At 37.9% G+C, this 26,376-nt stretch overlaps 1 protein-coding gene and 1 pseudogene across 8 annotated transcripts in view; one reads left to right on the top strand and one right to left on the bottom strand.

Annotated features, from left to right (window-relative positions):
* Positions 1-26,376, top strand: part of TANC2 (tetratricopeptide repeat, ankyrin repeat and coiled-coil containing 2) — a 468,803-nt gene that overhangs the window by 350,731 nt on the left and 91,696 nt on the right. For all 8 annotated transcript variants that reach the window (XM_050764933.1, XM_050764941.1, XM_050764940.1 and 5 more), the window contains 2 exons: positions 1,658-1,939; positions 6,177-6,310. In XM_050764933.1, coding sequence (XP_050620890.1) covers positions 1,658-1,939; positions 6,177-6,310 — 416 coding nt within the window. The remainder of the gene's footprint in view (positions 1-1,657; positions 1,940-6,176; positions 6,311-26,376) is intronic.
* On the bottom strand, positions 19,540-20,142 carry LOC126939477 (density-regulated protein-like; annotated as a pseudogene).

The following is a 26,376-nucleotide window of genomic DNA, read 5'->3' as shown; positions in this document are numbered from 1 at the left end:
TAAAAGTTGAAATTATTAATAAATACAAGAGTAAATTGTGTTGCAGAAATGTGAATCAGGGAATTATAAGTGACCCTGTAGCTTTATCTCCACAGCTTCCCCTAACCCCCCAACAACCCCACTTTAGTTAATGAAAACTTTGGGCATTTTGTTTCTGTTGTCAGAATTTGGCTTTATATTTTAAATTATTTGCACTACTTTTGGAATGTTTATCCTTTTTAAAATGCTCGGTTGTTCTAGTGGCTTTCAGGCAGTTTTAAATGAGAGTGCACACATGTATGTGTGTGTGTGTCTGTGTTTTCTCAAGTAAGCCACCATCTCTATATCCCACCTTGTGGTGTGTAAGTGGTTCAAGTATGTTCTAGAGTAACGTACGAAGTATAAATTATCTCATTTTCCCCTTTGTAATTTCTCTTTCTCTTTCCATCCCTTTCCCACTCCTGGCCTTTCTTGTGCTCCAAAATATTTGAAAAATGGAGTTAGAGTGTAATACCTTATTTTTAATTAATTCTTTCCTTAAATATTTTTGGAGCACCTAGTATATATCAAGGCACTGTGCTAAGGTTAAAGAAACAAAAATGAAGTACTTGGTTTCGGACAGATAAAGTGATACATCTTAGAGCTGCTCTGGGAACAGTTTAGGAGGCCATTTAACCCAGATATGGACCATCAGACAGGACTTCCTTTTACCATCAATATAATTAATAGATCTTCTTTTAAAGCATGTCACATCAATTTTGCATTTTTAGAAAACTGTTGACAGTATAGCTTATTCTTGGCCCTTAACACACCCCATAAATATATAAGCACAGAAAAAAATCTTGAGAAAAACAGTGTGGATCTATCCCCAAGATATATGTGTAAGCCAAAAATTATTTTTTAATTGGCATCAATATTAAGCAGTATAGGCGCAGAGACACTGAGTGAAGGCCTGCTTTCTGCTCGACTGCTTAGAATGTTTAAGATCTTTTAAACCATCAGAGCTTTTAGTGGCTTTGCTTTCCCTAATATTAATACCTACTAGATTTTAAAACATACCATCATGAACTTAAAGGAGTTACTATTCTCATTGGTGTTTTTAAAGAAACAAACCTCTCTATACTGCTTTCTTCAGGACTGATTTTCAGCTGATATGTACTGGTACAGCCATATTGGTGTGAAATAATGAAATATGTTCTTACTGGTTAGTAAAGAGCTGCTGTGGTAAGCTGTCTAGATGCCCCGCCACAGCCTGGCCTTTCCAACAGGAACTTCACTCCTGCACCTCTCCACAATCCGACAGTTAAAAGGTTATCCCGTGGCATAGGAGACCTTTGGGACCCTTCTTCACTAGGCTCACATCCATACTGATTGCTGGTGCTTGGACCATCCCTTCCCTGAAATAATTTTAAATATCATCCCAACTTTCTGACTGATCAAATAAATCATTACTGTTTTATCAATGTTTGTGTTCTGCAATCTAGAGTATCAATTAGCTCTAGCTCACCTGTGTTGCTTATCTGTATAGAATCAACATTCACAGTTGTATTATTTCTGAATAAGCCTTACGATGCCATCATGTGATAACTCAAGTCTCCTAAACCACACTGCATTTTTTCTCTGTTTCTCTCAGTGTTGACAGTTTGACCTAAGTTTTGTTTTCTCTTGTTCCTTTCAGTTCGCTTTGCACCTTATAGGCCTCCAGATATCTCCTTGAAGCCTCTGCTCTTTGAAGTGCCCAGCATCACTACAGAGTCAGTGTTTGTTGGCCGAGATTGGGTTTTCCACGAAATAGATGCTCAACTTCAAAGTTCAAATGCCAGCGTAAACCAGGGAGTGGTGATTGTGGGAAACATTGGATTTGGCAAAACTGCCATCATCTCCAGACTGGTGGCTCTCAGCTGCCATGGTACAAGGATGAGACAGATCGCCTCAGACAGCCCACATGCCTCCCCCAAACGTACGTATTCCTTTTTAAAGAACTCCCTGCTTCACTGGCGCTGAAGTTTTCCTGACATATTTATATTAGGTCGTATTAGGTCGTATATCCTTTTATTTTCTCATCTGCAAAACCTGACTTCCACATGAGGACTGTTCATTCAGAGTTGAGAGAAAGATTGTAATACTCTATTTACATCTAACCCACATATCCAATACACACCTAAGCGTGACTGAAGAAAAACCTTTCTAGTAGAATAAATTGATGACTCTTCCATGCCAGCTGTATGGTTGGGCTGTCCTTTAGATAACGACTGCAGCAATTGCCCGTAAAGCGATTTGCATTCATCCTGACGGATTTTGCTCAGTCTGTGCCCAGTTCTTCTTGTTATTTGCCATCACAGTCTGTTTGCATCCTTCATTTCTTTGCTGTTGGCGTCAGTGTTGCACTGCTTGGACTTGAGCTTCATTGTGTCCTTGAAGGGGTTCTCCCGCTTCCTTGTGAAAAGGTGCTGAGCTCTCATATGTATTCAGGCTTCTTTCGTCACAAGCAGGGGTCAGCCCAGTAATCACCACTAGGAGCTTACTGATTTATTTTTAAAACACTCATATGGTACTTACTATGTGCCAAACACTCTAAGTGTTTTACAAATATTAGTTTCATCGAATCCTGTTACCAGCTCAGTGAGGTTGTCTTCATTTCACAGGTAAGTAATCTGAGGCCCAGAGAGGTTAAATAAGTTCTTCTAGGTTTTACAGCCAATAAATGGTAGAACTAAGCAGTCTGGTTTCAGAGGACATTCTCCTATCCATTTTGCTATGCCGCCTCTCCTTATTGGTGAAACTCACTTGAGTAAAGAAAATAAATAGAAATGTGTCAGTGTTCTTCTTATACATACTACATGTATAGAACCAGTTTACCTGGATTCTGTTAGTTAGAAGAGAACAAAAAAAGAAACTATTGCTCTGCTAGTCCAAATCAATAATCTAGCCCACCACAGACTTTCAGACAGCAACCACTAGAAATGGTTTGTGTGAGACGATAGTAGTTACAGGGTCTAGCACAGTGCTAGAAACTTAACAGGAACTCACTGAAGACCCTCCAAACTTATTGACTTCCTATTGAAGCTAGTTAGCAGCCTTGTATCATTAAGGAGGCAGATGGCCTCTGGTAAACTTATAGATGTTTAACATGTGGAAGAACTGGTGTCTTGGAAGAAAACTGAATCAAAATACCTCGTTATCAGGGTATGGTAAGAATCGATATGGAAGAATTCTTTTCTTCAGAGGAATATAATGCTTAGTTTCTAAATGCAGCTCTTCTGAGACAGATTGCTGTAGTGCTGTGGGAGTCAGGAGCCCAGGGTTTGTGCCCCAACAGTCAAATTGACTAGACTTTGTGAACTTGAGAATTTTACTTGAATTCTTTAGAGCTCAGTTTTCTTATTTGTAAAATGAAGAAGTGTGACTAATTGATCTGTCAGAATTGTCTCTGCTAAAATTTTGATTCTGAGAACACATCTGCATGGTTAAAAGTAACTTTCCACACTATTCCAGCGTTTTCCTTTGAGTGCTTAAGTATTTATCACTCCAAACTGCTGTTTATCTGAGTAGTCCAAGCAGCTTGCTATTTGAGTGTGTCAGAAAGGAAACCAGAAAGCTCAAAGTCTCTGTGACTCCTCTGTATATCAGAGTTGCAGATAACAGAGTGGTAGAATCATGCATGACAGAAAATAAATCCCAAGGACAAGAAGAGTTACTTTCACAGAACGCAGAGGTACCTGGGGATCTCTCTGTGAGCCTGGGGGAGCAAGAGTTTATAGAAAACAGCCCATGTGTTCCCCAAAGCAGAGATTCTTTAAAGGTAGTTCACTAAGTTATTCTCTAACATCCATTGTCTTCAGGAGAATCTCCAGAAACACCAAGATACTCCCCATTCATGAGATAAATATCCATTGTTGAGACTGTAGATTTGGCCTGTAGATTTCAGAATTTGAAAGGAGTTAAGAGAGCTAAATATGCGGTTGTATATATCAGAAATACTCAGAACCAGTGTTACCTTATACAAAATATTTTTTGTTACAATTTATTGATGGCCAGACTATATTCTGCCAATGCCATCTTAACCAATAGAAGGGTCAAGAATAAGTGACTGATATAATGCAAGCTATTTTTTGGCACAAATCTGTTACCCATATGAACTGGTGTTGAATATGTTGCTGGCAGCAGCAGAAGTTTTTTCTCTAATAAGAATAAGAATGATGTCTGTATATGGAGGGTTGGCTTAATTTTTACAGAATTTAACTTCTATTAAGCTTGGATGGGTCATTTGGAACCTCACTGGCTTTCTTAATCCTTGGGTGATTATCCAATTAATAGTTGTAGTGATTTAAAAAAAAAAAAAAAAAAAAAAAAACCATGGGAAATCATTGGAGTTCACAACTTCTTTCTCTGCATCATCTGTCACTCTTTCTTCTGCCCCGACTTCTTTCTGTTTGATGTTCAAAGAGTAGTAGAAATAAAAGCTGAGCACTACTGCTGTGGAAGATAGGAGCAGTTAAGCCTGCAGTATTGCCTTGCTTGGCTGTCCTTCCCCCACAGAAACTCAGCCCCCCAGCCCGCCCCCCTCCTTGTCATTTCCCTGGAAAGGTATAGAAAAGCTGTCAAGGCAGGCACTAGCCTGTCATCCTGCTTTCCACCTACTCTCCCAAACCTGGCACCCCCATCAGTCTCCACCACCACCACCACCATTGTCCATACCCCCAACAAACACACACACAAAGAACAAAAATATTTTGTGGAAACAGACCTGTTGTATAATTCAAGATTATTACATTAACTACAGGGATTCTCAGCATAGTAGTTGGGGAAGCTCTAATACAAGACTGTATGTTTCTATCACTAAAAGTCTCAATGTAGTTATTATTTGGATTTGACATTTGCCAACAGCTGCCAAGCCCCCAAACAGCTGTTAAGTAAATAAATCCTACCGTTCCTACTCTGCTCATTTCAGAAGTCTCTTTTGCCATTGTGCTATGCACATTGACTACTGCCTACCTATTAACTTTTATTTCTCCTACTGTCTGAATACCAAACAGAAAGTAAGGCATTTAGACAAAAAGAAGGGCATTTTCCAAAAGGAGATAGCTAGAAAGACAGAGAGCATTTGGACAGTAATTACCCACAGAATCAAATACCAAATAAAGGGGAATAGAGTAGGGGGAGGAAGTGAACAGCAGAAATAATACAGTGACATACAATCACTGAACTTCACCTCAATCCAAAATGTTACACATTTCTTGAGGCTTTTTTCACTGCCATCCTCCATGCCTATCCCCCTGCAGTTATCCAGAACTGTATCCAGTGACCAAGAAATTTACTGCACCAGTTAAATGAAAGAAGTCTAAATTCACTCCTACTGGTAGGGAGTTAAATGAGGACTACTTTTTCCTATTCTTCCTTCTTTTCGATCACTATTGGCCATCAGATAACAACTTCTAATATTTACTTTGGTATCCATTTTTAAAGTATGATCTTGTTCATAAATATAGTCTAATTTCTACTAGTAATAAATTTTCTAAATAACAAGAACAAATTGAATTTTTTTAAAAATTTTGAAACAGTTTTATTGAGCTGTAACTCACATATCATGTAATTCACCATTTAAAGCATTCAATTCAGTATTTTTAGTATAATTCACAGGGTTGTAGAGCAATCACCATAATCTAACTTTAGGCCATTTTCATCCCCTTAAAAGAAACTCATGCCTGTTAGCAGTCAATCCCCATTCTCCTCTTAACCCTCTATTTCCAGCGCTAGGTAACCACTAATTTACTTTCTGTCTCGACAGATTTTTCTATTCTGGGCATTTCATATAAATAGAATCATACAATATATGGTCCTTTTTTTTTTACTGACCTCTTGGATTTAGCATAACATTTTCAAGGGTTATCCCCGTTCTAGCATGTGTTGGTATCTCATTTCTTTTTATTGTTGAGTAATAGTCTATTGAATGGATATTTTGTGTTTCATCTATTCATCAGTTGGTGGGCATTTAGGTTGTTTCCACTTTTAGCTATTATGAATCATTCTTCTGTGAACATTTGTGTACAAGTTTTTGGGTGGACATGTGTTGTTATTTCTCTTAGGTAATATACTTAGGAGCGAAATTGTTGGATCATAGAGCAAATAGAATTTAGCCATTTTTCTTTAAAGTTTTTATGATTATCTGATGCAAACATTAAATCTTTTTAATCCAGATGTGGATGCCAACAGAGAGCTGCCACTCACACAGCCACCTTCAGCCCACTCATCTATCACCAGTGGAAGCTGCCCAGGAACTCCAGAAATGCGCAGGCGGCAGGAGGAGGCTATGCGAAGACTAGCCTCACAGGTACAATATGATTCCCATGTTGGAGATATGGTAGTTCAATTTTAATATCAAGGAAGCAAAGATAGGGAGACCTTTGGCAAAATGAACAGAAATACATAAAGCTATACCATGAGAACGTGGAGGAAAGTTTCTCTTTCTTTGCTATTCCTAGAAAAATACTTTATTATGATGGGATCGGAACCTTAGAGTTGGAAAGACCCTTAGAAAGAAAGTCTTCTAGTGAATAAATAAAGAAGTTGAGACCCAAAGAAGTGGGTTAGTTGGTTGGTTTGTTTTGAGATGGAGTTTCGCTCAGTTTCCCAGGCTAGAGTGCAGTGGTGCAATCTCAGCTCACTGCAGCCTCCACTTCCCAAGTTCAAGTGATTCTCATTCCTCAGCTTCCTGAGTAGCTATAGCTGGGACTACAGGTGCACGCCACCACACCAGACTAATTTTTGTATTTTTAGTAGAGACGGGGTTTTGCCATGTTGGCCAGTCGTCTCTCAAACCCCTTATCTCAGGTGATCCACCCACCTCAGCCTCTAGAGTGCTGGGATTACAGGCGTGAGCCACTGCACCCAACCAGAGGGGTATGTTTTACCTAACACCAGGGTATAGGTAATCAACAGTTTTAAATTTTTATTCCTAGCTTAAAACTCTTCTTGCTGTACTACACTGTCCATAATATTTTTTATACATTTGGGTTTGAAATTTCTATTTTTTTCAAAATAACATAAGCACATAGAAAATCAAATAATGCTCAAAACTAGCAGTTTTCTTCCTCTACTCCACCCATCTTCTCCCCACAGGCAGTCACTTTTACCTCTTAAGGAAGTTTCTCTGATTTTCCCCTCCATATTTCTAAATACTATTCATATACTGCAAAAATTGTTATTAGTTTACAAATTATCTATTGCTTCTTATTATGGATGATGGGAATTATAGCTCTTTCACCTTCCTTCTTCCTACCACCATCCCAATACAATTATTGCATGATTTTTGGCTGAATCCATGTTATATATAGTATTTTCAGTATTAGTACTATGCAAATATGTCACTCCGGAGCCAAGGATAACATTTCCTTCTTGAACGATTTTGTTTTTCCTAGGGGTTTATGAAATGCCTCATTTTAAAATTTGCTTATTTTTCTTCAAACCTTTGGCTAAGTCATTTCATAACCCTTAATGTAGTTTTGTAAAATGTCTGTCAGTACAGTTTTCCACACTTACAAGTTACATGTTTTACCCTGGAGGCCTCCGACCTAGAGCCCTCCATTAAGCTCAGTCTGGACCTAGGATGCTCTGAAGGCTTACCACCTTGTTCTCCTGGGAGTTCCTATCTCTTCTCTTTTGTGTTTCATCTCATGTCATATTCTTTCTCGATTTTATTCTTCATTTTGGTAGAGCATATCCTCCAGTAGCTTCCTAACAAAACATGCATAGGACATAAATTTTTTGAGACTTACTGTTTCTAAAAGTATCATTATTCTATGCTTATACTTGCTTATTTGTTTGACACAGTATATCATTCTAGGGTAAAAATTATTTTTTCTCAATTTTGAAGGTATTGCTCCATTGTCTTGAGCTTCCAATATTACTATTAAATACTCTGATACTATACTTATTCCTAATCCTTTATATATACCTTTTTTCCAAAAGCTTTTAGAACTTCCTTTTTATCACCATTGTTCTTGAGTCTTTTTCATTTATTCTGTTGGTACCTAGCAAGCCCTAGAGATATTCTTTAATTCTGAGTAACGCTTTTGTATTATTTATGATAATCTCTTCACCACCATTTCCTCTATTTTCTCCTTCTACAACTCGTATTAATAAAAAATTAGATTTCTGGCTGAGCGCAGTGGCTCATCCCTATAATCCCAGCACTTTGGGAAGCCACGGTGGGTGGATCATCTGAGGTCAGGAGTTTGAGACCAGCCTGACCAACATGGCAAAGCTCCATCTCCAAAAAAAATACAAAAATTAGCCAGGCATGGTAGCACATGCCTGTAGTCCTGGCTATTCAGGAAGCTGAGGCAGGAGAATTGCTTGAACCCAGGAGGCAGAGGTTGCAGCTAGCCGAGATTGTGCTGCTGCACTTCAGCCTGGGCAACAGAGTGAGACTCTGTCTCAAAAAAATAAATAAACAAAGTAATTAGATTTCCTATACTGATATAATACTCTTGTTTAATTAACTTTTCTGTTTTCTATACTTTTGTTTGTTGGTTTTTTAATCCACCTTTGAGAGATTTCTTCAACATTACTTTCCAATCTTTTTAAAAATTTTTTATTTTTGCTCTCATAGTTTTAATTTGTAATAGTTCTTTCTTTTTCTCCAGCTGTCTCCTTTTTATAGCATCCTGTTCTTGTTTTATGGTTGCAATGTGTTTTTCACTTAGGCACTGAAAAACTGATTAGAAGCTTGTGTGTGGAGAGAGCTTGACCATAGAACATTAAGATAATCCATGCTTTTTTTTGAAATGCCCAAAAGTCAGTATTTCTAAGTTTTTTTCCTGGGCTGTTCAGATTCTCTAGCAAAGAATCCTCCAGTCTTCTGAATGGAGAGTATATGTCTTGGGTGCCAGCATTTTGGAGCTGGGCAGGAAAAGAGGGCTGGGCTGGGGTTTCACTGTTCAATATCAGACATTTACTTAAGCCCCTTGTTTTCAGTCCTGCACCTGATCTCTACCTTGCTCAATGTGTGGTGTCACTAAGTCTAGATTCTCTCTTCTTTAATTTCTCTAGTTCTCTTTCCTGTGGGTGTTGGGGTAGGTAGTCACCTGACTAGGCAGGGCAGGGATGGGAATCTAACAACTTCTTATATAAACTTCAAATAAACTCTGTGTTTTCAGGTCCCTTCTTCACCTTCCTCTTCCACAATACCTGGTGTTTCTAATTCCTGTGCTTTGCTGAAGTTTTACAGATGGTCTATAATATTGTAAGGTTCAAATTTCTTCATAGAAATACACTCCAGCTCCAAGCCAGAAACAGTGTGTTTTCCCAGATACATTATTTATTATCCCCACTCAGTAGTACACTCTCATCTATAAATGGGCTTCTGCAAAGTCTGAGGTTTCCCTCAATTCATTGCTAAGTCATTGTAGCTTTAAAAGACATCTTTTTTTTTTCTAAATATCCGCTATGTAAACAGTCTGTAGAACAGTTAGACTAAATATCTATCTTAGAAATACACAGATGTTAAAGTGCTTCCAGCACTTCAGTTATTCAGTCATTCAGTTATTCACTTTAGATATACATTTGGAGGACCTGTAATCCAGGACTGAAGATAAATCAGTGAACAAAACAGACACAATTGCTGCTGTTATGTAGTCCACGTTCTTATGAGAGAAAGACAATAAACAAATACATATATAATATGTCAGAAGATAAGTGCTAAGATCACAGAGAATTAATTCTCCTTTGTTCATCTTATTCTTTCTCTCATCAAGAGAAGTCCAAGATGTTCATGTTCAATATTTGGAAAACGTTACATGTCGTAAGTAGGAAATTAGTGACTGTTTATACTTATTTGAGGAGTGATTACATGTTAAATTTCATGATTGTGTCTTCCTTAGGCAAAATATAAATTAATCTAGTTGCACCTAGATATGGAATACTGTTCAGCTTATAACATTGTATCAGAAGTAGCCACTTAGCTTAAAACTGAATGTTAGGCCGGGCGCGGTGGCTCACGCCTGTAACCCCAGCACTTTGGGAGGCCGAGGCGGGCGGATCACAAGGTCAGGAGATCGAGACCACGGTGAAACCCCGTCTCTACTAAAAATACAAAAAATTAGCCAGGCGCGGTGGCGGGCGCCTGTAGTCCCAGCTACTCAGAAGGCTGAGGCAGGAGAATGGCGTGAACCCAGGAGGCGGAGCTTACAGTGAGCCGAGATCGCGCCACTGCACTCCAGCCTGGGCGACAGAGCGAGACTCCGTCTCAAAAAAAAAAAAAAAAAAAACTGAATGTTATCCCAGTTATTGTGCTATTTGTTATAGTTCAGCTACACAAAAGTGTTCTGTAGATGCATAGAGCAGAAGCCCACAAACCTTGCTTCTCACCTATAACAAACCAGTAAGCAGAAATTATCTTTTAAATAGGATTTTCAAATTAGTTAATGTTTTGATGAGGTAGACTAACATGAAAATTTAAAGCGTTCTTGAAAAATCTCTTGATTTGACATATTCTTGGTGTCAATTCTTTGTATGTCAGTAATTATCATTGGTATTTCATAACATTCTTGCGCTTTCTTGGGCATCTAGTTAACTGAGAACACTGGAAAGTTTTTGTCACAACTTTAGAACTATTTCATTTATTGAAGAAATACTTTCCATTTGAAGCAAAGATTTTGATAGGTTGGCATCTCTGGAGCATGTCTCCACTTAACATTGCATATTTCTTCTAAAGCATAATCACAGTAGGGGGCAGGGAGATCTCATTCAGGACCTTTCCTGGGTATGTGAGTTTAACTCCAGCAGTGGTTTCTCTAGGTTTTGAATCTGTTGCACCCTTGTGGTAATACACACAAAATTCACAAGACAAGGAGAAGTTGGCGTCCCTTTATGGAAGGCTTAATGTGTATTGTGGCTTAGTGCTATTTACATTGTATTTGCTATATCATTTCTTCATTTTTACCTTAACCCTATGAAGTACATCATTATCTCATTTTACAGATGAAGAAACAGTGACTTCAGTGATTAATTTTTTCAAAGTCATGCTGTTAATAAATGGCAAAGTGAGGATTCAGAGTCAGTATCCTCCCCTATAATGTGAACACTGTGGTTATCCCCATTTTACAAATGAGGAAACAGAGGCTCTGAGGTTAAATAACTTGCTTGAGACCATAAGCGAGTACGTGACTGAGTCAAGATTTAAACTGAGGCAGGCAAAGTCTACACTCTTAACCACTGCACGATGCTGCCTCTCTATTGTGGCAGGAAGGATTTTAGTTTAGTGCTATTTTGGAAAATCCATCCATCATTTAATGTGGCTTCTCAGCAAGAAAATTATAGTGAAGATGTACTTTCAGTCATTTTGCTGACCTAAAATTCTTCAAAAAAGGTTTTTATGCAACTAGAATCTCCCAACACATTAAGCAAGTTGTCACTGACTTAGTCCTTAGATTAAAAAGCTAATACATCTGAAATGAGTTCATTAGAGAAAACAGCTAATTTTAAGAAGTGTCACAGAGATACAAAAAGCAAAGGTTTTTTTTCCTAAGGAAATCTATGTAAGAAAAAAATTAAATGTCATCCTTGCCAAGAGACAAGTTCTGTAGTATACCAGGGGGTGTCAGATGATCATGGTTCCTGAAATTGTTGCAGTCACTATTAAAACTGTCAGCCAAAGAAGTAATCATTTCAGTAATCCTTTAATATTGAGCATTTTGAACATAATATGGAAATGTAAGCCAGATACACATGCGCGCGCGCACACACATACATACACAGAAAATGAAAAACAATAATGAAGAATAAGATTTTATTTGTGTTGTAGTGGTTATTTTTTAAAATATTTTCATTTAGTAGAAATGAGATCCAAACTAAACAACAAATAGCCCATAGATAATGTTTTATAAAATTTGTCTAGGGCTTTTCTCCTCTAAAAATTAACACTGAAGTTTTACTGTCAGTCCCAAATTTCATCTACATTTGGAATACTGAATATGGGAAAACAGCCTTGTTGTTTATTGTTAATTTCCATGTTGTTTTTATTTTCTACCTCTTCCACTAGAATGGGTCAGTGTTTAAATGTTTACCACTGTGTCCCCAGCTCCTACACAATGCATGGCACATAAATGTTTGAATGAAGAAATTCTAGTCAATTCTCTGTACTGAATAATCTTTCTAAAACATTTGGTTTTTGCTACTTAAAGCTATCAAATAGCTCCTCCTTGCCCTTGAATGAAATCCAAACTCCATTCTTAAAATATCATAAGAATTGTAATGAAAGGACTTCTGCTTTTCCCAGGACCAGTTATTTTAGACTACATAATTCTTTGTGTGGGGTTGGGGGTGGAGGACAGGCAGGGGCAAGGCAGATGTTATCCTGTCTACTGTACGATATTTAGAAGAAGTGTCCTTGACCTCTGTCTGCTACCAGTAGCACTCCCTCAACCCCTAATTAAGACAACCAGAAATGTCCCCAGAAATTGCCAAATGTTTCCTGGGGAGCAAAACCACTGCCAGTGGAAAACCCTTGCCATGCCCTATCTTCCACTATTCCCCACTCACTTATATGCTAGCCACATTAAAATTGATTTCAGTTCCTTGAAAGTAAAAAGCTATTCTTGCCTTAGGGCCTTTGCACACCTTTTTCCCCTGCCTGGAAAACTGCCACACCTTGGTTCACCCCTTGTCCTTCTTCATGTCTCAGCTTAAATGTTGCTTCTTCTAAAAAACCTTTCTTTGGCTCTCCTAAATTACCTTAAGGTGCCCCAGCTGTGTGTTGCCCTAGCACCCTATATTTCCTCTCTGCTAGTACTTATCACACTATTATTATTACTTGTTTAATTGCCTCTGTTTCCTGCTAAACGGTGGAGAGCAGACAGGGTTCATAGCTATATAACTCATTATAATAGCTTCAAAACCTAGCACAGTGCATGACATACAATGGAAGTTCAGTTAATATTTGTGAATGAATGAAAATGTTAGTATTTTCCATTAGGAAATCTTGGAATATTCAGCTGGGTACTTATACATAATAGTAGTTCCCAACCAATTTATAAGGTCAAATCAGAATCAGATTCATGTGTCCCAGGAATTAATCTTGTTTGAGAATCTGGAATTCCACCAATCCTCTGAGACAGAATTTCATAAACTGTGGATTGAATGTACTTAGACTGTTTATGTTGTGCCAGATCAGGATCTCTAGGAATTCCGGATGAACTAAATAAATTAGCGCTTTTCTTTAAAATTTGTATTTGGTATTGGCCCTAACCTCCTTTGTCTCAAGTAAACAGTAATGTATAATTGAATAGTAGCAATCTACAGGATACAGCTATTTAGATCTAGAATTATAACAAAGATAAATATTACCCTGAACTCAGCTACAGCTAATTAAACAACAGGGTTCTGACTACCAGCCATTGAGGCATACTATAAAGCCGAAATTGGAACAGTGTTCTAGTACATGAATAGACAATAGACAAGTGGAATAGAATAAAAAGTTCAGAATTAGGCCCAAGGACTTGCAGACACTTAGTGTATGATGAAGGCGGTATTTCAGATCATTGGGATAAAGGTCGACTTCTTAATTAAATGGGCTGAGACAACTAAACAACCAGATAGATAACTCATATCTCACACCATGCACAAGAATAAACAAATGGATTAAGGATCTAAATATTTGAAAACGAAACCATGCAACTAACGGAAGAAAACTTAGTAACTTTCTCGTTAACCTTGGTGAAGAGAAAGGCTTTCTAAGATCTAAAGCTAGAGGAATAGAAGAAAAGATTGACAAATATGGCCACGTAAAAAAATTTTACCAGCCTGGGCAACATAGTGAGACCCTGTTTCTATGAAAAAAAAACAAAAACAAAAATTAGCTGAGCGTAATGGCACATGCCTATAGTCCCAGCTACTCGGGATGCTGAGGTGGAAGGATTGCTTGAGCCCAAGAGGTTTGGGCTGCAGTGAGCCACAATCATGCCACTGCACTTCAGCCTGGGTGATAGAGTGAGACTCTCATTAAAAAAAATAAAAAATAAAATAAAAACTTTTAATGTTGCATGACCAAAAATTACCAGAAACAGTCAAAAGACAACTGCTGAGAGAAAATATTGACAAAATAGCTCAAAAGTACAGGCAACAAAAGGAAAGACAGACAAATGAAATGACATCTAAACTAAAAAACCTTTTGCACAGCAAAGGAAATGATTAACAAAGTGAGGAGACAATTCACATAAGGGGAGAAAATCTTTGCAAACCATACATCTGATAAGGAGTTAATATCCAAAATATAAAAGGAACTCAGACAATTCAACGGCAGGAAAACAACCTGATTTAAAAATGAGCAAAGGACCTGAACAGACATTTCTCAAAAGAAGGCATACAGGTGGCCAACAGGTACATGAAAAAATGCTCAGCATAACTAATCATTAAGGAAATGCAAATTAAAGCCACAATGATATATCATCTCACACCAGTTAGAATGGCTTTTACGAAAAAGATGAAAGATAAGTGTTGGCAAGGATGTGGAGAAAAGGGCCTTCTTTACTTTGTTGGTGGGAATGTAAATTAGTACAGCCGTTATGGAAAACAGCATGGAGGTTCCTCAGGAAACTAAAAATAGAGCTATCATATGATCCAGTAATCCTGCTTCCAAGTATATATCCAAAGAAACTGAAATCAATGTCAAAGGGGTATCCACACTCCCATGTTCATGGCAGCATTATTTGCAGTAACCAAGATATGGAACCGAGCTGAATGGATTTTTTAAATGTGTTATTTTTTTTTTTATAAAAAAGCAGTTTGGAAATTTCTCAAAGAACTTAAAACAATTACCATTCAACCCAACAATCCCATTAGTGGGTATATACCCAAAGAAATATGAAGACCCAAGTATTCATCGCAGCAGTTTTCACAATAGCAAAGCCATGGAATCAACCTAGATGCCCATCAGTGGTGGCCTGGATAAAGAAAATGTGGAGGCCGGGCGCGGTGGCTCACGCCTGTAATCCCAGCACTTTGGGAGGCCAAGGCGGGCAGATCACGAGTTCAGGAGATCGAGACCATCCTGGTTAACACGGTGAAACCCTGTCTCTACTAAAAATACAAAAAATTAGCCGGGCCTGGTGGCAGGCGCCTGTAGTCCCAGCTACTCGGGAGGCTGAGGCAGGAGAATGGCGTGAACCCAGGAGGTAGAGGTTGCAGTGAGCTGAGATCGTGCCACTGCACTCCAGCACTCCAGCCTGAGTGACAGAGCGAGACTCTGTCTCAAAAAAAAAAAAAAGAAAGAAAGAAAATGTGGTACATATACACCATGGAATACTGCAGCCATAAAAAAAGAATTAAATCATTCATGTTTTTTGCAGCAACATGGATGCAGCCGGAGGCCATCATCCTTAGCAAATTGATTCAGGAACAGAAAATCAAACACTGCATGTTCTCACTAATAAATGGGAGCTAAACATTGAGTACACATGGACACAAGAAAGAGAACAACAGACACCAGGGCTCACTTGAGGGTGGAAAGCAGGAGGAAGGTGAGGATACTACCTGTCAGGTACTGCACTCACTGTGGGTGACAGTCATCTGTACACCAAACCCCACACAGTTTACCCATGAGCAAACCTGCCCATGTACTTTCTGAACCTAAAATGAAAGTTGGAAGAAAAAATAAACAGAATTTTAAAACACGGTATGTGTATGTGTATATGTGTGTTTGTGTGTGTGTGTATTTCATTGTGTGTCTGTATAATGGAATACTACTTAGCCTTTAAAAAGAAGGAAAGCCTGTCTTTTGCAAGAATATGGATAAAACTGGAGGACATTATGCTAAGTTAAGTCAGCCAGAAACAGAAGACAAATACTGCATGATCTTTCTTAAATGTGGAATCTAAAAAAGTTAAACTCATAGAAGTAGTAGAAAGATAGTTACCAGAGACTGGGAATGTGAAGAAGGAAGGAATGGGAGAAGTTGTTGATCAAAGGGTACAGATTTTCAGATAAATAGGAAGAATAAGTTTTAAGATCTATTTCAAAGCAGGGTAACTACAATAATATATTTCAAAATAACTAACTTTTAAGTGTTTCACCATAAAAAATGATAGAATAGGGAGGTGATACATGTTAATTAACTTGATTTCATCATTCCACATTGTATACATATATCAAAACATCACATTGTACCTCATAAATGTATACAATTATGATTAGTCAATCACACATAATAATTTAAAAATCTACCATTTGTCAACTTTTAGCATAGTATCAGAGAAAAATATCTACCTTCCCTTCTCCAACATATGAGTGGCATTTCCTCTTATACTTGAATCCAAAACAGTTTCTTGGAGCATTCTGAATGCAGAGGCAGATTTGGGAGTCTATTGCAAACATTTAAACAGTGCCACTTTCTGAAATGTTTGCTTTGAAAAATAGTTATTTTCATATAATATATTCTTAGATGTCAGCGTGTAGTAGGTTTATTATTTTTAATGAATCAATGAAAATTTTAAGAAAAATGTATAGCATATACTACAGATAAAGAGTTAATATCTCTTATATTTAAAGAACTTTTTTTTTTTTTTTTTTTTTTTTTTTGAGATGGAGTGTCGCTCTGTTGCCCAGGCTGGAGTGCAGTGGCCGGATCTCAGCTCACTGCAAGCTCCACCTCCCGGGTTCCCGCCATTCTCCTGCCTCAGCCTCCCGAGTAGCTGGGACTACAGGCGCCCGCCACCTCGCCCGGCTAGTTTTTGTATTTTTCAGTAGAGACGGGGTTTCACCGTGTCAGCCAGGATGGTCTCGATCTCCTGACCTCGTGATCCGCCCGTCTCGGCCTCCCAAAGTGCTGGGATTACAGGCTTGAGCCACCGCGCCCGGCCATATTTAAAGAACTCTTAAAAATAGAGGAGAAAAAGGATCAAAACATGATGGAAAAGTGGGGAAAAGACATAAACAGGCAACTCACAAAAAAGAGATTAAAATGGCCCTGAAACATTTTGAAAATATGTTCAAACTCACTTATAACTAAAGAAATACAAACTAAATCAATAGTGAGATACCAGTTTTTTACCTATCAACTAGCAAAAGTTTTTAAACATGACAATTTTAAAACTATTCTGTTGTCAAGGCTGTGGGAAAACAGACACTCTCATGCTGGAGCACGGCTATCAACACCTTATTTCTGACAGCATGTGTTCGCTTCATGTCTCCATGTCACCTTTGGTAATGCAATATTTCAAACTTTTTAATTATTACTACATTTGTTATGGTAATCTGTGATCAGTAGTCTTTGATGTTACCGTTGTAGTTGGTTTGAAACACCATGAAGACAGCAAATTTAATAAATGTTTTATGTGTTCTGATGACTCTACCGACCAGCCATTCCCCCATCTCTCTGTTTCCTTGGGCCTCCCTATTCTCTGAGACACGATATTGAAATTAGGCCAATGAATAACAGCATAATGGCCTCTAAGTGTTCAAGTGAAAAGAAGAACCGCACATCTCTCACTTTAAATCAAAAGCTAGAAACAATTAAACTTAGGAAGGCATGTCAAAAACCCAAAAGAGTCTGAAAGCTAGGCCTCTTGCACCAAGCAGGTAATCAAGTTTTGAGTATAAAGGAAAAGTTCTTGAAGGAAATTAAAAGTGCTACTTTAGTGAACACATGAACGGTGAGAAACTAAAACAAGCTTTTTGCTGATATAGAGAAAAATGTAGTAGTCTAGTTAGAAAATCAAACCAGCCACAAAATTTTCTGTAAGCCAAAGCCTAATCCAGAGTAAGGCCCCAACACTCTTCAATTCTGTGAAGCCTGAGAGAGGTGAGGAAGCTTCAGAAAAAGAGTTTGAAGGTAACAGAGGTTGGTTCATGAGGTTTAAGGAAAGAAGCCATCTCTGTAACATAAAAGTGCAAGGGGAAGCAGCAAATGCTGATACATAAACTGTCGCAAGTTATCCAGAAGATCCAGCTAAGGTAATTGATGAAAGTGGCTACACTTAAACCATAGATTTTCCTTTTTTCATTGTTTTACTTTACATCTTTATTACACATTTTCTGAGACTTTATTTTTTTAAAAAATTTATTCAGGATCATAATTTGCATGACAGTAAACAATGTTTTCGTGGGTTCTAAGTTCTTAAAGGTGACCATACCAATTTAAAATACAAGTCATCTTTTTGATTTGCATCGCGTGACTTAAAGTTTAAATTCATCTAATGCATTCATTAAAAGTGTCCATTCTTTTATAAGAAGGATATGCTTTAATTGCTATTTTCCAGACTATTAAACATGGGTGTATATTATTTTTAATTGATTAGCAGAATTTTACTCACATAATTTATAGCCACAACAAGAGTCTCTAGCCTCTCTAAATGGACTTCCACTCAGAACAATGATGATAATAAATATCTAAAATGTAGGCCAGGTGCGGTGGCTCCTGCCTGTAATCCTAGCACTTTGGGAGGCCGAAGTGGGTGGATTACCCGAGGTCAGGAGTTCGAGACCAGCCTGGTCAACATGGTGAAACCCCATCTCTACTAAAAATACAAAAATTAGCCGGGCATGATGGCGCATGCTTGAATCCCAGCTACATGGGAGGCTGAGGCAGGAGAATTGCTTGAACCCAGGAGGTAGAGGTTGCAGTGAGCCAAGATGGCACCATCGTACTCCAGCCTGAGCAACGAGAATGAAATTCCATCCCAAAAAATAATAATGTATCTGGGGTGTGCCCCCACTTCACATTGCCAAATGTGTTTCCAAATATTCTTAGAAAATATGGTTTTTAAACACATGCATAATATTCTACCACATGATGCATTATCACTTCCTTAACCATTTATTTCCCAATTGTTTATATTATTTGCAACTTTTTGATATTATAGATAACATTGTGATGAACACCTTCATTCATAAGTTTTACGCAAGACTGATTATTTCTTTAGAATGATGTCAAAGAAGTGACTTACTAGTACAAACAGTGCGAATGGTCTAAAGGCTTTTAGTATACTTTACCAAATAATTTCCAGAATAGCTTGAACAAATCCCACCAACAGTACGTTATTGTGCCCACGAAGTGTACTTGATAACAGTGAAGCAAATTCAACCACAAATCTATTAGATTCTCATCCATCTCTAAACTATCATGTCAAAGAAGCAAGATATTCTTATTACTGGTGAGGAAGCCAAATTCGAATTCTTTTTAAAAATCTCTCAGCATTAGATCAGTAAAATAATCAACAGAAATGCTTCCCACAAAAAAAAAAAAAAAAAAAAAAAAACTGGGTTTTTCAAAAAAAATTAAGACAGGGAAATGTCAGTAACGAATGATCAAAATTTTTTATTTGACTGAATTCTATTTCATACATAAGCATGACAGTCTCTCCTATTTATTTGACTTTGGCAATAAAAGACCAAACAGCCTTGTACAGAATAGTGAAAATGCCAAGAATGAAGCCTACAGTTTTACTGTAAGATAAGTGTGTGTGTGTATCTATTTATTTATATTTAAAAGACTTCTCTCCATTTGGCGGTATCAACTCTCAGATCCGGCCGTTAAATACAGACATATTTTCAAAACTACATATTTACTTATTCAAGATTTTCGATGCTGTCATCATCCATCTCTGGCTGTTTTTTCTGAATGGTATCAGTTATGCCATCTGTAAAGTCTTCCTGAATAATTTCATCCTCCCCTGTTACTGAGGTACCACAGGAGAATTTTTGAGCAGAAAAATCTTTGTGCTTCTTTAAGATCAATTTCAAAAGTTGCAAGGCCACACACAGTTTTTACATATTTCTTCTTTGCTGTGGGAATTTTGGCTATAATAACCTTTTATGTTACAGTCTCCTATTTTGGTTTTATTTGACCCCTTCCACCTCTCTTCTATTTTTTCTTCTCCCCTTCCCCTGCTATTCCTTGACCCTTACTAATTCCAGCTTCTTGATTGGGTGAATTTTCTACAGTAAGTTTTTCAAATTCATTTGGAACATCCTTCTCTCTAACTATTGTTTACATTTAGCAACATCAGGCGTATATTCACAGTATCCTGTTCGTAATGAACAGACTCTGCAATAAAGGACTCAAAGTGAGTAATCAGCATCTAACTTGGCACTGTTCCTTGGGCCTCCTTTGCAATCAGCCCCACTGGATTCAGAAATGCCAGCAGCCATTTCACAAACCCAGGTGGTCACACAGGCCCCGCTGCCTCTACTTCTACCACTATGGCCGGTTGTTGTCTTCCCTGGCCAGGGCCACCCGAGAGCAACGATAGATTCTTAGTGTAGACAAAATAGCCTTCTATGGGAAGCTGGTGCCATCTAGGACTTTTATAGCTAGAGAGAAGTCATTGCCTACCTTGAGAGCTTCAAAAGACAGGCTGACTCTGTCATTAGGGACTACTGTAGCTGGTGACTTTCAGTTAAAGCCAGTGTTCATTTAACATTCCAAAAATTCTAGGGCCCTTAAGAATGATGCTAAATCTACTCTACCTGTGCTCTATAAATGAAGCAACAAAGCCTGGATGATAGCATATCTGTTTACCGCATGGTTTACTGAGTATTTTAAGGCTACTGTTGGGGTCTACACGGAAAAAAAGATAACTTTCAAAATACTGCTGGTCAAGGACAATACATCTAGTCACCTAAGAGCGCTGATGGTGACGTACAAGGGGATTATTATTGTTGTCACGTCTGCTGACACAACATTCTTTAGCCCATGGATCCAGGAGTAAATTTGACCTTTAAGTCTTGTATTTTAAGAAATACATTTCATGAGGCTAGAACTCACCTAGATAGTGATTGTTCTGATGGATCTGGGCAAAGTAAATTGAAAAGGATTTTCAAGATTTTCATCTGGAAAAGATTCACCATTCTAGATGCCATTAAGAACATTTGTGATTCATAGGAGGTCAATATTAACATTACTAGGAGTTTGGAAGAAATTAATTTTAACCATCATGGATGACCTTGAGAGGTTCAAGACTTCAGTGGAGGAAGTAACTGCAGATATAGCAGAAATAGTAAGAGAACTAGAGTTAAAAGTGGAGCCTGAAGATGTGACTAAATTGCTCTAATCTCATGATAAAACTTGAATGGATGTGGGGTTGCTTCCTATGGAAGAGTAAAGAAAGTGATTTCTTAAGATGGAATCTGTACTTGGTGAAGATGCTGTAAGCATTGTAAAAATGACAATAAAGGATTTAGAACGTTACATATACTTAGTTGATAAAGTAGTGCCAGGGTTTGAGAGGATTGACTCCAGTTTTGAAAGAAGTTCTCCTATGGGTAAAATCCTATCAAAGAGTATCACATACTACAGAGAAATCTTTCATGAAAGGAAGAGCCAATTAATGCAGCAAACTTTATTGTTGTCTTATTTTTAAGCAGTTGCCACAGTCACCCATCCTTCAGCAGTCACCACCCAAATCAGTCAGCAGCCATCAACATCGAGGCAAGACCCCACACACAAGCAAAAAGAGGATTCACGGAGGCTCATGTGATCATTAGCATTTTTAACAATAAAGTATTTTTAAATTAGGGTATGTACATGTTTTTAGACATAATGCTATTGCACACTTAATAGATTATAGTGTAAACATAACTTTTATATACACAGGAAAATCAAAAAAATCGAGTGACTCACCTTATTGCTCTGTTTGTTTTATTGTGGTCGCCTGGAACAAAATCCACAGTAACTCCAAGGTATGCCTTTATACATACGTGTATTTCTTAGCTCTGTTCATTGAGAACCCAAAAGCAATGACACCTCAATAACAATAATCACAACTCGTGCCCAGATCTTTTTTCTTAATATTCTCCAAGAAAAAGAACAGAGGCTTTTTGGAGAAGTAGATGATCCCAGAGGCAGGGAAAATACAAAATAAGTCTAGAACATCTTTTGGTGCCAAAAAGCAAGAACTTGCTCAAAAAAAGATAGAGTCTTCTTGAAAGAACACAGTAGTCAACCTGAAGGAGATCCTAGTGACTAAAGCTGGAACAAATTGAGCAACAAAATTGATACAGTATTGAATTATAACCAATAGGATAAAATAAGCCCATACTTATTAAATCAGTAATAAATAAATAAATGGGAGATAAGGGAGAACTCTTTCTTCCAATAGGATTCTAATTAATGTAGAAACAAACAAAGAGGGGAATAGAAAATTACTGTGAGGCAAACACCACAGGAATTACTGCTGCAGACAAGATCCACTGATAGATACTAAAATTAATGGGCAAAAGTTTAAGGAGAAACAGGATTTGCACAGCCTCAAACCTATCTCCCTTAAGATATTTATTAACTACAAAGGGAAAGATGACAGTGGAAGAACCTAGCAGAACCTTAACCAAGTGATCAAGGGCAACATTACCAGTTGTGTTAGGCAATTCTTGAATTGCTGTAAAGAAATACCTGAGACTGGGTAATTTCTAAAGAAAAAAGGTTTGATTGAATAGTCCTGCAAGCTGTATGAGCATGGCACTGGCATGTGCCCAGCTTCTGAGGAGGCCTTGGGGAGCTTTCATTCATGGTGGAAGGTGAGATGCTAGCAGGCACATCACATGGCCAGAGCAGGAGTTGGGTTGGGGAGGTGCTACACACTTTTAAATGACCAGATCTTGTGAGAACTCACTCACTGTGGTGAGGACAGCACCAAGCCTTGAGGGAACTGCCCCCATGACCCAAACACCTCCCTCCGGGCCTCATCTCCAACATTGGGAATTACATTTCAATCTGAGATTTGGGCAGGGACAAATAGCCAAACTCTATCACCAGTAAAAAACATGTCACTATCATGAACCCTGTGATACGAGCCACAAAGAGGGATAAAACACTGTTTTTCTGGTATTCTTGACAAAAACTCTCAGTTACGTCATGAGAAAACATCAGACAAGCCCAAATTGAGAGTCATCCAACAAAGTAACTGATCAGTACCCTTCAAAAGTGTCAAGATGACCAGGCACGGTGGCTCATGCCTGTAATCCCAACACTTTGGGAGGCCGAGGTGGGCAGATCACAAGGTCAGGAGTTCGAGACCAGCCTGGCCAACATAGTGAAACCCCATGTCTACTAAAAACAAAGAAAAATTAGCCGGGCGTGGTGGTGTGCGCCTGTAATCCCAGCTACTCAGGAGGTTGAGACAGGAGAATCAGGTGAACCTGGGAGGCGGAGGTTGCAGTGAGCCAAGATCGCACCATTGCACTCCAGCCCGGGCAACAGTGCAAGACTGTTTCTCAAAAAAAAAAAAAAAAAAGTGTCAAGGAAATAGAAGACAGAGACTAAGGATCTCTTACAGACTCCAGAAGACAAAAGAGAAATAACTAAATACAGTATGGGGTCCTGGATAGAATCCAGGAACAGGAAAAGATGTAGTGGAAAAACTGTAAAATTTGAATAATGTCTATAGGTAATAGTACTGACAATGTTAATTTCCTGGTTTTAAGAATTTTGCTATGGTTATGTAAGATGTTAATAATAAGGGAAGCTAGATGAGGGATAAATAGAAACTCTGTGTACTACTTTTGCAGCATTTCTGTAAGTCTAAAGTTAGTTCAAAGTAAAAAGTTAAAAAATAAATAAAAGTCCTACTGCCAAAAAAAAAAAAAAAAGTGGTAGGGCTCCAAGCTGGAAAATTACTGAGGCAGAACTCTAGCTTGGGATCTATTCTTAGCTTCTAGTCCCAGCATGAGGATTAGAGTCAGAATTGAGAGACTAAGAGAAAAGGAAGAGAGAGTTGTTATTTATGGTGAGCCACCACGTCCCAAAAATATTAAAAATCAAACTTTAGAGTTGGAAGGGTTTTGCTGATTAGGAAATCAATTGGGTGGTAGTGAGGAAGGGGACATTCACAGAAGGAGTGATGAAAAGGAACATGGAGAGTAGGCGTGTGACAGCTGACCTGGGGAAGGGCAGTCTCAATATTAGTTTAAGTGATACAAATACCAGTCAGTATGGAAATTAGAATTGTATTTCCAAACAAATTTCAGATATTCAAAGCTTCCTTCTCTTTATGTGAGATTAGCTTAATTCTGTCACTGATCCTTCATTTGAAGTAGAAAATGGTCTATGTAGAGTGCAAGCCTGTGACTCAACACAAGCGTGACATTTTTGCTGCCACTCAGTCCCTTTGATGAAGTTTATGACTAGTTTTATCATTTTTTATTTGCAGCATTAAATCAGGAGATCTTATACACAAGACTGTATTGACTTCTAGTCTTTTCTTTCTGTATATAGCCCACAGGCCTGCCCTTTTCTTTCTTCCCTCACAAGAGTAACCTAAAACTTACTTGCTGTCTTCCTCCAAAGAAATAATGCAATTCTGCTCTTATCAGATATGCTGTGGATGAAATTATTTTAAGAAAAAGTTTAGGAATTTAACAGAAGGAAAACTTGAAATGAAAAAATAGTGTAAGAAAGATATAGCTAAAAAATGAAATTTAAACAAGTTATTTTGAGAGACAAGAATTCGCCAAGGAGAAAGATTTACCTGCTGATTTGTTATGGGTGGACTAATCCTGAACCATTCCCAAGGAGTTGTAATAATAGTGACTATGTATGATGACTTTCTCAAAGGTGTAGGGAGTGATCTAGTATCTCTTACCGAGTGCTGGTACTAACGAGAAACTGAAGGGAAAAAAATCTACATTTTCACGCTTGTTTTCTATTTTTATACAGAGGGAAAGTTATACATATATTAATAGAAAATTTGAAGGAAGTAACATGTTTTTGACAGATTGTGTGTACATATACCTACTACGTAACTACTTTAAAATGTCCAGTAAATAATCTATTTCGAGCCACAGTACAAATCTAATGAAAATGTTGCCTGAATTCTGCAAATGCATCAATACTTTATATTTGGAATGCAAAGAAATATCTAAAAATAAAAAGAGAGGCAGCCACAGAAGGTGCAACTTTATTTATTTATTTTTAATATTCCTAGTTAAATGTTCTGCCTTATACCTTTGTGGATATCATATTTTTTTACTATAATTCTAAGTAGTTATTGCTGGAGTCAAAAATGTTATTAATTTTTACAAGATTATCTTATACCAAAAATCTTGAACTCTATTAATTCTAATAGCTTGCTTTTCTCTGTATAGATAACTATATACTTTAATAATAATAACTCTCTTTTCCATTTAAGTCTCTGCTCTTCCTATTTCTTTTCTTTTTCTTTATAGTGCTACCCAGAATCTCTTGTATTATATTGGATAGTAGCATCTTTGGCTTCTTTCCAATCTTTTTTTATCTTTATTCTTTTTTTTTTTTTTACTTTAAGGTCAGAGGCACGTGTGCAGGTTTGTTACATAGGTAAACTCGTGTCACAGAGGTTTGTTATACAGAGTATTTCATCACCCGGGCATTAAGCCTACTACCCGTTAGTTATTTTTACTGATCCTCTCCTCCTCCCACTCTCCGCCCTCCGGTAGGCCTCAGTTTGTTGTTCCCCTCTATGTGTCCATGTGTTCTCATCTTTTAGCTCTCACTTTTAAGTGAGAACATGCAGTATTTGGTTTTCTGTTCTTGCATTAGTTTGCTAAACATAATGGCCTGCAGTTCCATTTGTGTTCCTGAGGAGGACATGATGTCATTCTTTTTTACAGCTGCATAGTATTCCATGGTGTATATGTACCACACTGGTTTTTGTTTGTTTGTGTTTTGTTTTGTTTTGTTTTTTTTGAGACAGAGTCTTGCTTTGTCCCCCAGGCTGGAGTGCAGTGGTGCAATCTCGGCTCACTGCAAGCTCCGCCTCCTGGGTTCACGCCATTCTCCTGCCTCAGCCTCCCGAGTAGCTGGGACTACAGGTACCCACCACCATGCCCAGCTAATTTTTTTTTTTTTTTAAGTAGAGACGGGGTTTCACCAAGTTAGCCAGGATGGTCTCAATCTCCTGACCCGCCCTCCTCAGCCTCCCAAAGTGCTGGGATTACAGGCGTGAGCCACCACACCCGGCCTGTACCACATTGTTTTTATCCAGTCTGCCATTGATGGGCGTTGAGGTTGATTCCATGTCTTTGCTGTTGTAAATAGGGCTGCAATGAACATACGTGTGCATGTGTCTTATGATAGAACGATTTGTATTTCTTTGGATTTATACCCAGTAATGGAATTGCTAAGTTGAATGGTAGTTCTGTTTTTAGGTCTTTGAGGAATCGCTACACTTTTCAACAGTGATTGAACTAATTTACACTCCCACTCCACAACCTTGCCAGTACAGAAGGTGCAACTTCAACATTGTCTTTTATTAGATGACATTCAGCCAAGAGCACAGATGGTTTTTTTTTTTAATAAAATCAGTAAAATAATCCTTTTTCTAAATATCACAATTTTTGTCTTTAAAATGGTGTCTTCTTACTTTAGGATGTTGCAGCTGATTTTCTCAGCTATACTTAGCCTCAACATGTGGAACCAATTGAAATGAAATA

The sequence above is a fragment of the Macaca thibetana genome, chromosome 16, assembly GCF_024542745.1.
Source record: "Macaca thibetana thibetana isolate TM-01 chromosome 16, ASM2454274v1, whole genome shotgun sequence".
NCBI classification, from domain to species: Eukaryota; Metazoa; Chordata; class Mammalia; order Primates; family Cercopithecidae; genus Macaca; species Macaca thibetana.
Note: the sequence above shows the minus strand (reverse complement) of the source record. Positions and strands in the feature narration are given on the sequence as shown.